General features: G+C 43.6%; 1 protein-coding gene across 3 annotated transcripts in view; it reads left to right on the top strand.

Annotated features, from left to right (window-relative positions):
* ncoa2 (nuclear receptor coactivator 2) overlaps positions 1-14,353 on the top strand; it is an 83,840-nt gene that overhangs the window by 61,041 nt on the left and 8,446 nt on the right. The window contains exons 13-20 of one of the 3 annotated variants that reach the window (XM_080794093.1): positions 482-688; positions 3,438-3,641; positions 4,436-4,565; positions 4,797-4,965; positions 7,612-7,908; positions 8,459-8,536; positions 9,880-10,360; positions 12,341-12,518. In XM_080794093.1, the coding sequence (XP_080650219.1) occupies positions 482-688; positions 3,438-3,641; positions 4,436-4,565; positions 4,797-4,965; positions 7,612-7,908; positions 8,459-8,536; positions 9,880-10,360; positions 12,341-12,518 (1,744 nt within the window). Of the gene's footprint in view, positions 1-481; positions 689-3,437; positions 3,642-4,435; positions 4,566-4,796; positions 4,975-7,611; positions 7,909-8,458; positions 8,537-9,879; positions 10,361-12,340; positions 12,519-14,353 lie in introns of all 3 variants that reach the window. The other 2 variants (XM_080794094.1, XM_080794092.1) reach the window with 2 other exon arrangements.

Below are 14,353 nucleotides of genomic sequence, written 5' to 3'. Positions count from 1 at the left end.
GATTTTTGTCCTAACACAAAATCAATAATTAAATCCCATTGACAATGAATGGAGAATTTACGTTACTAGCCCTTACCCGTTGTGAGATATTGACCCCCCCCTTTGTGGCTGTGGGGGGTACTGCACCCTGGGTGCGTTTTCGCATTTTTAATTCACTAATACATTCGTTATTAATTTATCATTTGTTAAATTGGAAAAAGGGCTTCGTTAAGACCTCCATATTATTATGGTCAATGTCTGTGTGAAAAGTGGGAGTGATTGGTGCAGGCAGTGAGGAGCTACAGTGGTGTTTCTGACACACAGACACACACACACACACACACACACACAGACAGACATTCAGACAGAATTATAGTATGATGATGATATGTAGACGAGCAAATCTGCTATTTTCGTTCTACACAAAGATTAAGTCAGTCATTGGTTCTAATGGCTACTTGCCTAGCCCTACTCATCGCAACACGTCCTTCTCTTCCGTCAGACTTTGCTGCTGTCCGACAAGGCCAGCCAGGCCGGGGGCTGCCTGTGAGGAGCGTCTCCCTGGACATGAACATGTCCCCCCAGCAGCCTTCGTTACAGTACCCCATGAGGGCCAGCAGCCCCTACACGCTCATGCAGCAGCAACAGCAGCAAGGCATGGCGGGAAACCACGGCATGATGGCCAATCAGGCCAGCATGGTCAATGCAGGTGGGTGGAGATGGCCTGCGTCGTGTGTTTGGTGTTGCCGCTTGCCAGCAAATAGTCCCATCGTCTAGACTAGAGCAGAGGTTCCCAACCACGGGTACTAGTACCACTAGTGGTACTACCCCTGGTGGTACTCAGAGGAGTCACCCAAAAAAGAAGAAAAAATAGAAAAGTGGAATGAAATATTTAAATATTACTACAGGTAGTTCTTCTAACCAAGCATTTGTTTGAAATGGGCTCTCCAGCCGAGCTGAAATGAGCATGACGGCACACCTAGACGTTAATAGAAGATTTGAGGACGGATAAATCCCATTAGAAATATTATCAGTTGTGCTGATCATCAGTGCAGCAGCAAAATTGGCGTAGGAATTGTTTTTTTTTTATCAAAGTTTTTTTATTAATTTTTTCACACAAATATTATACAACATTTTTCGAAAGAAAAAAAAATCCCCTTTCCCCCCCCCCCCCCCCCCCTCCCCTCCCCCCAGAGTTCACGCTCTGAAAGAGCCACAACCCCGGTATCTTGCACCATATGAAATAAAAGGCACATACAAATATACATAGACATAATAGAATAATAGAAGTATGCAAATAAATAATAATAATAATATATATATATATAAAATAATAATAATAAAATTAAATAAAACAATTACAGTAGGGTCAGTGAAACAAGTTAAGGATTGTTGATGTCAGCCGCTTTCATCCTCTCAATGTATGTCAAAAAAGGTTGCCAAATGGTGTAGAATTTTAAGGCACCGGCGTACCCTCTTGTGGAGTAGCGAATCTTTTCCAATGTCAGATGATGTAAAACATCATTAACCCAAGATTTAAAGGTTGGTGGTATTTTCTCCTTCCATTTAAATAGTATTTGCCACCTAGCCAAAAGAGATGCGAAGGCTGGCGTAGGAATTGTAACGGTTTGAATAGAATGATGTGCAGGGCGTGCCAGCCAGGCGTTTGTAACCTGACAAAATGTTCAATAATTAATTAAATAGGTTAAACCGTTGCATAAGGCTGTGCAGTGAACGTGGTCCGCACCACACTACACACCTTTAAATCACTTGTAACACACGTACTTAAATTGTAGCTGTAAATTGCAGTTTAGGTTGTATTATTGAAAGTTTAAAAAAAAAGCACAGACTCTAGACGTTTGAGAATCACTGAACTCTAGACTCTAGAGTTCAGTGATTCTCAAACGTATGTCAAGGACCTCTATAACTCTGAAAGCATAGGTACTACAAATGAACCCGTAAGGACCCTGCAAGGGTCCTTACGGGTTCATTTATTATTAACTATTATCGATTATCGATTAACTATTATCGTGGTAGAGCCAGATCATTTTCTGTGGATGTACTTGGTATAAAAAGGTTGTAAACCCATGGTCTAGACTCTAGACGTTTGAGAATCACTGAACTCTAGACTCTAGAGTTCAGTGATTCTCAAACGTTTAAATGCAAGGACCTCTATAACTCTGAAAGCATAGGTACTACAAATGAACCCGTAAGGACCCTGCAAGGGTCCATTATACTGTAAGTATATATTATAATGTAGCCTGTGCATCGGTTCCAGTACGGATCTGGTCTAAGTAATTTAAATGATCCTCGGCTCCGGATCCTTGTCTCCTTTTCGGACCGGGTCCAGTAATTAAAAGATTTCCTCAGGTCTGTTCTGATCGGGTCCTGTTCTCCTACAGTCAGTTTGAGAACCACTGGTCTAGATTTGTGTGTCGTCTAGTTTTGAGTGCTGTTCCACTCTTGGCAACATCTCCCTTGATCCCTTGATAAATATGTAAATGGTTGTCAGTGTGCCCGGAAAAATAGATAAAGACTGTATACTGATTGGCTCCTTTGCAAGGTACCTACAATAAAAGAGAAAGGGCAACATACCTTTGGAAAGCAACCGTCTGCATTAAGACAAATTAAAGACTGTTACAGAAAAGTTAGTTTTATGTATTGCTGTCCAGCTCTATCAATTCCAACTTATTTTAGAAACAATTACTTTGTCAGAACTTAAGAGATGCAGTATGTCTGTAAAATGTGCATGAGTTGCCACCTCTGTTAGGCAAATAATTGTTTATTATAAGAAGTCTTTCTAGTAAATCACAGCACGGCCGTTCTCCTGGCAACAATAGATGGTAAATCACACATTTTAGAAGCACCTTATTTCACGTCCCTGACGTGTAAAGTATAACCTCTAATTGATGTTTGGTTGCCTGCCAAGTAAGAGGTAGCTGGAGTAGACACATTCACCAGGCACTGCAGCAAGTCGGTTGCATTTGGCTGGTTGCTGCTAGTGTTGGATTTACCACATCAATCTCAGGAGTTAACAAGTAACACTGATCTGTTGTTGCGCAAACTAGTTTGCATTACCGGCATTGGATTTCCTCTATTGTCAATTGTTACTGACGTAAATCCAACCACGGCAATGGAGAAACCACAGGCCGGCCCACTTTGTCACAGAAATTTTGCGGAAAGCCTCTTTTACAGTACGTGTGATTCAATTCTGTGGCATTTTCTATCACTTACATCTATCTCTCTCTCTGTCAGTCACAGCTGGCAGAGTGACTCACTTCCTTGCACAGGAAATGTAGGGGCAACCACATTGGAGCAGAACTCTGTCACTGTCACATGTGATATCCTCTAGAACTATATTGTGGATGTCTCGGACCAATACCGCATCTGTAGTTCATCTGGGCATCTGCTGCTGTGTTCCTTACTGTCAGCCGTGGCTTTGTGTTTCTTCCATCCAGGGCTCATGGGTCCCGGCGGTCCTCGGCCAGGCATGCAGCAGCAGGAGGGCTGGGTCGGGTCTGCTTCAGCACCTCCTCCTGGGGCTTCTGGCCCCGGGCAGCAGGGTGCCATGCAGGGCCGAATGGGTCCCAACACCGCCCCTCTCAGGCCCAACAGTCAGCCAGGGCCCCGGCAGATGCTCCAGTCCCCAATGATGGCCAACGGTGAGAGCCTGTCCTACTCGAACGCAATGCAGAATGTAGCTTAAATTTAAAAATAAACATGCGGTTTCATGCGTTCATGTTGACCAAATAGAGTAGAGCCCCCACTTCACTACTAGTAGATACTTATCTTCAGGTGGGAAGTGGGGCTTTACCAAGCCTGAAAGAAGTGTGCCATAGCATTGCACTACAGACACCACAACAGTTTAATGCACTTGCAGTTTTTACCTCATTGGATCAATTCTGGGCCTATTAGCAGCAATATCACTGCTTCAGTGTTGTAAAGATTGCCACCTTGTGGCTTATCATGATACAACATAGAAAGTCATCTCATCTCAGTCTCATAATATCTAAGCCAGTCTCATAACTACAATGGGTTGTACAAAGTTCATACTGAATGATGATAATAATTAATTTTATTTGTATTGCACATTGATAAAAAATTAGGGGCACTCTTATCATAGTACATCATCATGACTTAACATGTCAATTTGATCAGACATGGAAACGTAAATTCTCCATTCATTGTCAATGTGTAAGACGAAAATCTACACTAAAATAACTGAATATAGAAGCCCCTCAAAAATCCAGGGTTATTTAAAAAAGAAAGTCAAGCGCAAAAGGACATCGGTCACAACAATTTAACACGAAAAGGCCTTCTGAAATAGGAACGTTTTCAGGCCTGTTTGTCTGTGGCACTCTCAAGTCCATGGGATTGGGGAGGCTGTTCCACAAGTGAACTAATGTCCGCCTCAACCGAGGCTTCTCTAACATGTTGTCCTTCCTTGGTCCTTTAGCCCAGCCAGGTATGGAGATGGGTATGGCAGCCCACCAGTTCTCTACGCAGCAGCCCCCTCCCAATCAGACAGCCCCATGGCCAGACAGCATGATGCCCATTGACCAGGCGTCCTTTGTCAACCAAAACAGGTAAGATACTTAACTGATAATATTATCACTTTAAAAAAGCACCACAATTCATACCACATTTGACACGTCACATGACTGCTGTCAACTTTCCAGGGCATACCGTAGTTTGTTTGATTTTGGAGGAAGTGTACTAAATGAAAATAATCTTGCAGAGACTTACCCTGGTACCTATTTTTTTTAGTTTTTCCTCACATTGAGGGCTTCTTAAAAATAAATGTGTCCTTTCCGTAGGTCGGTGTACCCGGGTCCCCAGGATGAGTTGGGACTGTGCACGCCGGGGCCTGGCTCTGCTGACGGAGGTGTGTCAGACGAGGGCGCTCTGCTGTCCCAGCTTTACACGGTGTTGAAGGACTTTGACGGCCTGGAGGAGATCGACCGTGCGCTTGGCATCCCTGGACTGGTAGGACAGGTGAGACCCACCAACATTATTATTATCCATTCATTATTAACATTAACATTGTTGTTAACATTATTACTGGCGCAGTGGCGCTCTGTACTTCATCCTCGTGTAGCTTGTGATCAAATCCTTTTCAGTTCCTTCTTGGGTTTTTGTTTTGGGTTTCATCACAGTCTTCATTATGATGTTTGTTCTGGTCCAGGGGTGTCAAATTCATTTTATTTCTAGAGCCACGTTGGTCAAAATGTGTGAGGGCCAGATAACTGTGTGTGTGTGTGTGTGTGTGTGTGTGTGTGTGTGTGTGTGTGTGTGTGTGTGTGTGTGTGTGTGTGTGTGTGTGTGTGTGTGTGTGTGTGTGTGTGTGTGTGTGTGTGTGTGTGTGTGTGTGTGTGTGTGTGTGTGTGTGTGTGTGTGTGTGTGTGCGTGTGCGTGTGCGTGTGCGTGTGCGTGCGCGCGCGCCTACATGCACCCAAAGCTGAAAAGCACAAATGCTGTCATAGTATTTAGTCACAACTCAAAACAAGAATGGGAACATTCTTAGATTACTGATTTAAGGTTTAGGACAAAACAGGATTGTATATACTACATTGTTGCTGTCAGGCAGAAACCTTGTATCTATATTTTTATTTTTGTTTTATAAATTAATTCCCTACTTCATACAAGAGTGTCGCACAAAATTTGTGAAAATAACAGATCTACAGGCTCACAATGCCTCCCGATGTGAGGCATTGTGAGCTTGTAGATCGGCTAGGTTTTCACCTGCAACGTTTTAATTTATTTGTCACATCTGTACAGGAGCATTCTGCCTGCAAGCATCCAACTCCCTTTCACTTCACCTAATGGTAGTAAATACATTTTAAGCTTTGGAGCGTGATCCAATTGTTGCGGACTCTATTTTTCCGTAGGAATAGACCCCATCCGTTTTTAAACCTTTTTGTTGGTTTACTAATATAGAAACACCTATAGGTGCCGTTAAAGATAGACAGTGTCACGAACACCACTTCATGACGATGAGCAAAGCCCCTCTGCTCAACCAGCAGCCATTCAGTATGGCAGGGTTGGGTGTGTCCAATATTTTCTGACAAAAGGCGTCAATTTTGCCATAGTTGAGCTTTAATGAAAAACAGTTTTCCATTTTTAGGCTTATGCTACAAAGTGCCTAGCTCTCACTACTCTCACTACTTGTCAGAAATGCATCGGCACACTAATAAATATTCCCATTTGAGCTTAACCCATTCTGACCTGAGATCAGATTCATACGAGGTTTTCCACTGGACACACACTGGTCTGATTAACCCATTCTGACCTGAGATCAGATTTAAAAAAATGTCAGTCCTTCTTCGATTTTTCAAAAAATAGCAGACCTACAAGCTCATAGCGCACCACTCGGTGGCGCGCTATGAGCTTGTAGATCTGCTATTTTTCAATAGCTAAAGCGTAACATGATGCTAACACCAAAACGGGTTCCCGTTCAGAATGGGTTAATGAGGCATATCGGTGCTTATAAAGAATGCAAGGCACGTTAATTATTTGTATAGCGCATTTCAACAACGAGGCAATTCAATATGCTTAAGCTTTGCACAAAACATCAAGCAAAGGAAACGCAAAAGAACCTGAATGAAAGGCAGCGGCAAACTGAAAGGTCTTTAGCTGTGATTTAAAAGAAATGAGAGTGGCAGCAGACCTGCCATTGTCTGGGAGTTTGTTCCAGATATGTATGTGGTGCATAAAAACGAAATGCTCCTTCTCCACAAAGACAATAAATTACTTGACTTTGTCTTTTAGTTGACTGTAAAAAAAAAACATCTCCTGCAAGGTCCCTGATTCTATGTCCTCATGCCCTTCAGTACTGTGTTGGCGTGCAGGGACAGGCAACATAAATGTTGTGGTAGTGCTTACACACAGCAGGTGCTTCCATGCCCCACCTCCATTGTTTTCGGTGTAGAGACATTGGCAGCGTTGCATGTGCATCAGCGACAAGGGCAAAGACAGCAGCTGCCGCACACAAGTAAATAACATAACCGTACGTGGATATTACATTTTTTAGGATTCATTTATTTTGCCTTTCCTTCTATCATCATTATGTTACAGTATAGAATTACCTCCAGGTCAAAGGTTTCTAAGCTAGACATTGCGAAGGGTGTTTCTAGGGATCAAATGACAGAGCACATAAGTGTTTCCAAGGTATTTTAATTATTATTATTATTAATAATAATAATAATCATCATCATCATCATTGTTATTATTATGACAATAATAATTAGACCTATTTCATCCCAGGGACACCTCAACAAATTGCCGAGGAATCGAATCTGGGATTTGCTCAACAACTTCCTGGTTTGTTCTGGTAGTCGTGGGGACTACTTTCTTGTAGACATTTCTTTGTCTTGTGAAATTGTTATTAAAAACTGTTAATTGGGATATGTCTGTGATTTGTTCAGTGTATTAGAAAAGCAATAAGCTGTAGTCGCTTATTGCTTTATTATACACCAGGTGTGCACATGGTGCTCAATCAGTCACTCACTGCACTGGTGTAATGGAGGGGAGAGGGAGCAGCACCTGGAAAGACAACACACTAGAAATATGAAACACGGACACACACCCCATAACATGCCTCTAAGCATGTCCTTATGAATAATAATTCGACAGGGCCAGTCCGTGGAGCAGGACCAGTTCTCCCAGGAACCCTCCATGATGCTCGACCAGAAGCCCCCTATGTATGGCCAGCAGTTCGGCCACCCGGCCTCCCACATGGCCCAGAGGGGCTACCCTGGCAACCCCATGCAGGACCCAGCCTTCCACCCCATGGCTGGACAGATGGGCCCGCGGCCAGGTTACCCCATGCTGAGAATGCAGACCCGGCCTGGGCTCCGGCCAACCGGTCCGGTCCCTAACCAGCCCAACACACTACGGCTTCAGCTGCAGCATCGGCTACAGGCACAGCAGGTATGAGTGTGCACATGCACGCGCACACATACACACACTCTGACAAACCTGCACACTGCTGGAAGTAATGCTCTACATTGATTCGCTACATGTCCTCGCTCTGATGCAACCACTCGGCCTTGCGGTTGATCAATAGCTGTTTGATCGTGCACACAGATATGGGGGAGGGTGTAGTAGTTAGCCTTGGGATTGACATTTTGGCAGGTCTCCTGTACATATCTGCAATCGTTTGGGTATTTGAGTTAATCTGCCGCCTGCTGGCCACTAGTGGTATTTATGATATACTATAGGTGTTCATTGTTTAATGAAAATAAACTAGACCAGACAATTTGTACTCTTTGTTTTAGGATTTCAGTTAATTTACCGTTAGTTCATTTGAACTTGCAGACTTCCACTTCCACACTTTGAAGAAGTGGGTGGCAGATGTAATCACATGATGCTACATCTATAATTTCACTATTTTTTTAATTAGTGAATGAGTTAAAATCTCTCTCTCTCTCTATCTCTCTGTCTGTCTCTCTCTCATCCCCTCCCTCCCTCCCTCAACCAGAACCGTCAGCCAATGATGAACCAGCTAGGCGGTGTGTCCAATGTGAACCTACCTCTAAGAGCCAGTGCTCCTAACCAGGTCAGTGTCCACTGCCCTCATTACAACATTCGTAACTCCACATATTATTGTGACTCACACTTGCCAGTTGCCATTCCTTTGCTTCTTATTAGCACTGGTTAATCCTCCCTCACGTTCATCAGTTGATGATCACTTTGCCTGATGCCATATCATGAAGCGCCTCAACCCTTTTCATCAGTGACTCAGACATACTGATCCATGCTTGTCACTGCTATAAGTCCAGTGGACACCTGAAACCTTGAGGCTGTTATTCCCCCCCAAAATGTAAAAAGAATAAATGCATGCCTTGGAAAATGGTCGGAAGGCAAGTCATGTCAACTCTTCCATCGCCACTAGGGGGCGCAAAAAGGCCCTGACTGCCAGTTTCTATAAGTGTTTTAATTTAATTTGTATCTATATATATTTTTTGCCCAACGTTATACACATTTTAAAAAGGCGTTAATGGCGTTGTTGGCGCTGTGGGAGTTGATAAAAAAAGAAGTTAATTAAGTCCTTGACAGACATTGAGTTAAGTAACATGATTTGAACAAGCACGGTACATCATTATCAGACCTACCCTTCTCAACTTGCTATAAAACAGGTTTTATAGCAATTTGTAGCATTTTTAGACATATTGGGCCTTAAATGTAATTTTATATGGGATGGGACCCACTCTTCCAGTTACCCATGTAGTACATAGTCTCTCATAGCTACATGATTTGAGATCTCTGCTTATTTACTGAAAGGTCTGGGGAAATTGTATTATGTAGATAGATAGGTAGATACCCATACCAGTAAACAACATTTGATTGTCAGCCAAATTCATCTTCATGAACAGCCACTAGGGGAAGAAAAAAGGGTTGTGAAGTGTCCCATTTTAATCACTATCTCCTATGCTCATGGCTTCGTTCCATAGGGCCACTACAAAAGCAGGAGTAGGGTGAAGGCAGAGTATTGGGAAGTGGGGTCTGGGGACCACCAGGGGTCCTTGAAGGGGTTTCCAGGGGGTCCCCAGCTAAAGTAGTTAAAGTAGTTGCAGATCTACAAGCTTATAGATCTGCTATTTTTGAAATTATTTGAAAAATATATTTTAAAAATGTAGGACAATGTTGGATTTTTTTCAATGCAGGGGTCCTTGGCATGAAAACGTTTGAGAACCAAAGCAAGAAAATGAGAGCCCTTGGGAATTAGATCCCCTTATGTATAGGGTTTAAGTGGTCATTTCTCTGCTCACATAATGGTTGCTGTATTATTATAGCACCTAACAGACACATGGGCCCTGACCCACTGGCTTAGATAATCAAATGGATAAACTCAACACCACTGTCTCTTGTTTTCTCCTCTTCACCTCGGCCCTCGTCCAGGGGACCATCAACGCCCAGATGCTGGCCCAGCGTCAGCGGGAGATGGTGACCAACCACCTGAGGCAGAGGCAGCAGCAGGCGCAGCAGGTGCAGCAGGCCCAGCAGGCGCAGCAGCAGAGGAGCATGGCCATGCGGGCTCAGGGCCTCAACCTGCCGCCCAACATGGCCACCGCCGCCGGAGGCATGAGCAACCCCCGGATCCCCCAGGCCAACCCCCAGCAGTTCCCCTACCCGCCCAGCTACGGTACCAGTACAGGCCTGGCCTCGCCACCACCCCCCACCAGCCCCTTCTCCTCCCCTCTCTCCCCGAGCCTGCCCTCTCTCCCCCCCAACCCCCAGCTCCACCTGCATGGCACCTCCTCCACCTCCTCCTCCTCTTCCTCCTCCCAGATGATGATGGGAAACGCAAACATGATGAGGGAGTACGGGGCCGTACTCAGCCCACAAATGCAGCACAGTGCCTTTCAGTTTCCCAACTCAGGTACTGCCCCCCTCCCCCCTTTCCATCCCTCTTCCACCCCTAGTCTTCACACTCAGCCTACACAGCAAAACCCTCATTGTTCGCTTACCGTTTGGGTTAATGTTTACGCTCTCAAGAGTTGACCCATTAAGACATCATTAAGACATTAACGCATCTGTGTCACCTTAGCTTTTAATCACTTTAACCATTCTTTTAAACTCTAGCTGTTGAAAAATAGCAGATGCTACAAGCTTATATATCTGCTATTTTAGAAAAATCATAAAAACGGGCGCAAATCTTTTGAATATATATTCTTTCACAGTAAAGGTTTTGACATGAAATAGTTTGAGAAGCACTGATATAGAAACATAGTTTTTAAAGAAGACTGTTTAGAAGACATTTGTAGAATCTGGTCTTAAAACCCATTTTGGGCGGGAACCCCTTTTGGTGTTCGCATTAGGTTATGCTTTAGCTATTGAAAAATAGCAGATCTACAAGCTCATAGCGCGCCACCGAGTGGCGTGCTACGAGCTTGTAGGTCTGCTATTTTTGAAAAGTCATAGAATGACTGACATAGAAACATAGCTTTTTCAGAAAACTGTCAGGATGTAGAAGACATTTTTAGAATCTGATCTCAGGTCAGAATGGGTTAATAATGGGAGGTTTAGCTATACAGTTTGTGTATGTCATTGTGTCAGTCCACGTGGACATGGTATGTCTCCAGTCACACAGTATCACATGGTTCCCATAGTCTCGCTCATATGAGTCGTATTGCCGCACGTCAATTGACTGCATTCATTGAACGCCATTATGTGGTGCGGGTCACGTAGCACGTCCTACTCTCGGCCGATCGTAACACTCCAGGCAGGCAAACTAAGACTTGTAATCATCCCTTAATTCCAATCATAATGTTGCCATTGTCCAAGGTGCTGCTCAAAATGGTGCCTTGCATGGTGACCACATAATCACATCACCAATCTGTTGTGTAACCACTAGAGGGCGCAAAGGGCACATGACACAATCAGTCACTATGCAATGATTCTGGATGCAGACTCCCACACTGTGGACACTGGAATGCTGTGAATGTAGCGCATGTCTCATGAGTGCCAAATAAAAAGGGAGAACACACTAATGAAGACCTAATCCATAGATCTGACCCCGCGGGGTGTAATTCAGGGGATAATCTGATAATCTGGGATGCTATCGCTGTCCTGCAGGGTTGGCATAACAACATGTTTGAGTTCAGTTCCCTCATTCTTAATCTGATACCAGCCGGTGGGTTGGCACATAAAGCGTCAAGGTGCTGCTGTGTGTTGAACTCTGTGTCTATCCTGCTTTCCTTTCCTCTGTTACCTCCTCATTCCCTCACTCTCTAGTCCCTTGCCTGTTCACTACTAATGTGCTGCTGTGCATGTAGGTTATATTAACCTTGCCTCTGCTTTACTCGTAACCACCGTCCCAGACCAATGCACCCATAGTGAGCAATCCTCACCATCCCAGACCAATGCACCACAATAGTGAGCAATCCTCCTCACCATTCCAGACCAATGCACCACAATAGTGAGAAATCCTCCTCAGTGAAACATCCGGATGTTATTAGAATCACTCCACGGGTCGTTTGCTATACTATTTTGTCACATTGTTAATGCATATATTATACATTTTCACATTCAGACACAACTTTATTCATTCCTCTGGAAATGTCTTGCCAAAAATACAGTAGGAAAATAAAATGTAGCCTACATAAATGAGATGAATCCGAAATATGTTACACAATGGAATAATATCCATTAAAATCACTAACAAATTAAGTAAAACGGTACAAATTTAATTAAAGGTGAGTTTTAATGTGTGATTAAAATCAAGGGACTAAAAAGCTACAAACTAACATTCCATGAGGTGTAACAGCTTTTGGTAAGTGGTTGTTGGAACTATTCCATTCACTGAAGTGCGTGGTGTAGCTATGCCTCTCTGACTGGTCTCGGTCACTCCCCTCTGCAGGTATGAGCCAGCAAGCAGACGGAGGGTTCGGAGGTCCCGGCACGCCACAGAGCCCCCTGCTCTCCCCCCGCATGGCTCATGCCCAATCCCCCATGATGCAGCAGGGCCAGGGCAACGCGGCCTTCCAGGGCTCCCCTGACATGAATGGCTGGCCACAGGGCAACGTGGGGGGAAACAGGTGAGAGTTATAGGACTGTCGCCATTACCAATTTAATTGTCACACAAATAATTGCGATTTAATTGTGTTTTATCCATTGAACAATGGAACGTTTCTTTGCCTTTTATTCTTCGTAATCACAAATTGCACAGGGCAGTTATAACCAATAACTTTATGTACAAAGAAATCATTGACACGTTTAATATTTTTGCCAGAGGTGAAACCTGGCTTATGATCTCTGCCGTTAGCTATGAGGACCTTTGCGTGACCTAGTCCTGATTGGCTGGCCGAGTCCCCGTTTTTCCTACCCGATTTCACACCAGGGGTGGGAGGGTGCTGGGGGCCTGTGGACGGCACTCATGGCGGGACACGTGTATTAAACCTTCGGTGAAAACAGAAGCGCAACACAAGGATAAAGGAAACATTCAGTACAAATGTCCAGTTTGCTAATTCACAACAACTACTAGCTACTACTTTGGTGTTGAAACTTTGAATTTCTCAGTAGACAGCCTAAGAACAAATATAATTTATAAAAAGCCTACTACAGTGAAATCTGTTCACGGAAGTTGTTGTATTGGCTATGTGGGGCTTATCCTACGACGAGGTACCATTTGAGTGTGCAAAACCTGACATATACTAAATTGTATATAGGGTTTTATATAGTAAGTAAAATAATATAGCCTTTCCATGAGTATCTCTTTATATTTTTCCAAAAAGAATACAAACAGCCAATTGCATATTACAAGTTATGAATCCTGAACCTAAGGCAACTAAAACAATATTGTAAAGGTTGTTTGCTGTAGTAAATAAGCTATAACCCATTCTGACCGGGAACCCGTTTTGGTGTTGGCATCATGTTATGCTTTAGCTATTGAAAAATAGCAGATCTACAAGCTCATAGCGCGCCACCGAGTGGCGCGCTACGAGCTTGTAGGTCTGCTATTTTTGAAAAATCGAAGAGCGACTGACATAGAAGACAATTTTTAGAATCTGATCTCAGGTCAGAATGGAAAACTGTCAGGATGTAGAAGACATTTTTAGAATCTGATCTCAGGTCAGAATGGGATAAGCTATACGGCAGTGTGTTTGAATCTGCATGTATAGGACTATCGCCCTCCAACCCCTCACTGGTGCCAAATCGCGTAGGACAAACGGGGACGCCTCTGAGACACCGCCTAAGCCAATGGGAGTCTGACCCCATACTCTGAAACACCGCCTAAGCCAATGGGAGTCTGACCCCATACTCTCAACCAAGCCCCCAGACTTCCATTGAAGTGAATAGCAGGCCTGTCGCTCCTCATCCGCTCTCTAGATAATACATTATAACTCTATGGTCTCAACAGAGTCTGTAACGCCGCAGAAAAAGGGGGACTGATGCACAACGGAGAACGCTTGTTCCACCTGGCTGTTAATGATAATACGCCTGTCATTCTTGTTTTCTTCTCCAGAAAATGTACTTAATTTCGGAAAAATAGTTGATCTACAAGCTTACAACACTAGTTTTTCTATCTAAAATAATTGCGATTGGACGCGAATTATGTATTATTTGTGATAGTCCTTTGGTTAAAGCAGTGATGTATGTACTTACTGCTGTGTATATTCCAAGCTCTAGGAAACAGTGGAACTATACTGTATGTAGGGGATATTACACTAGGAGCATGGCACTATACTGTATGTAGGGGACCAATATTGTATGTAGGGGATATTGCACTAGGAGCATTCCATTTTCAGGACACTGAAACACTTCAGGGGGATAGTGTGATAATGCACTAGGCCTAGGGAGTCAATAAACCCATTAAAAAAAGTAATAATTAAATATTAATGTTGCTATATTTAAGAGAGAATACCTCATAAAC

This window comes from Protomyctophum bolini, assembly GCF_963924005.1.
Source record: "Protomyctophum bolini genome assembly, chromosome: 21".
Taxonomy (NCBI): Eukaryota; Metazoa; Chordata; class Actinopteri; order Myctophiformes; family Myctophidae; genus Protomyctophum; species Protomyctophum bolini.
This window is presented reverse-complemented; position numbering and strand designations above follow the sequence as displayed.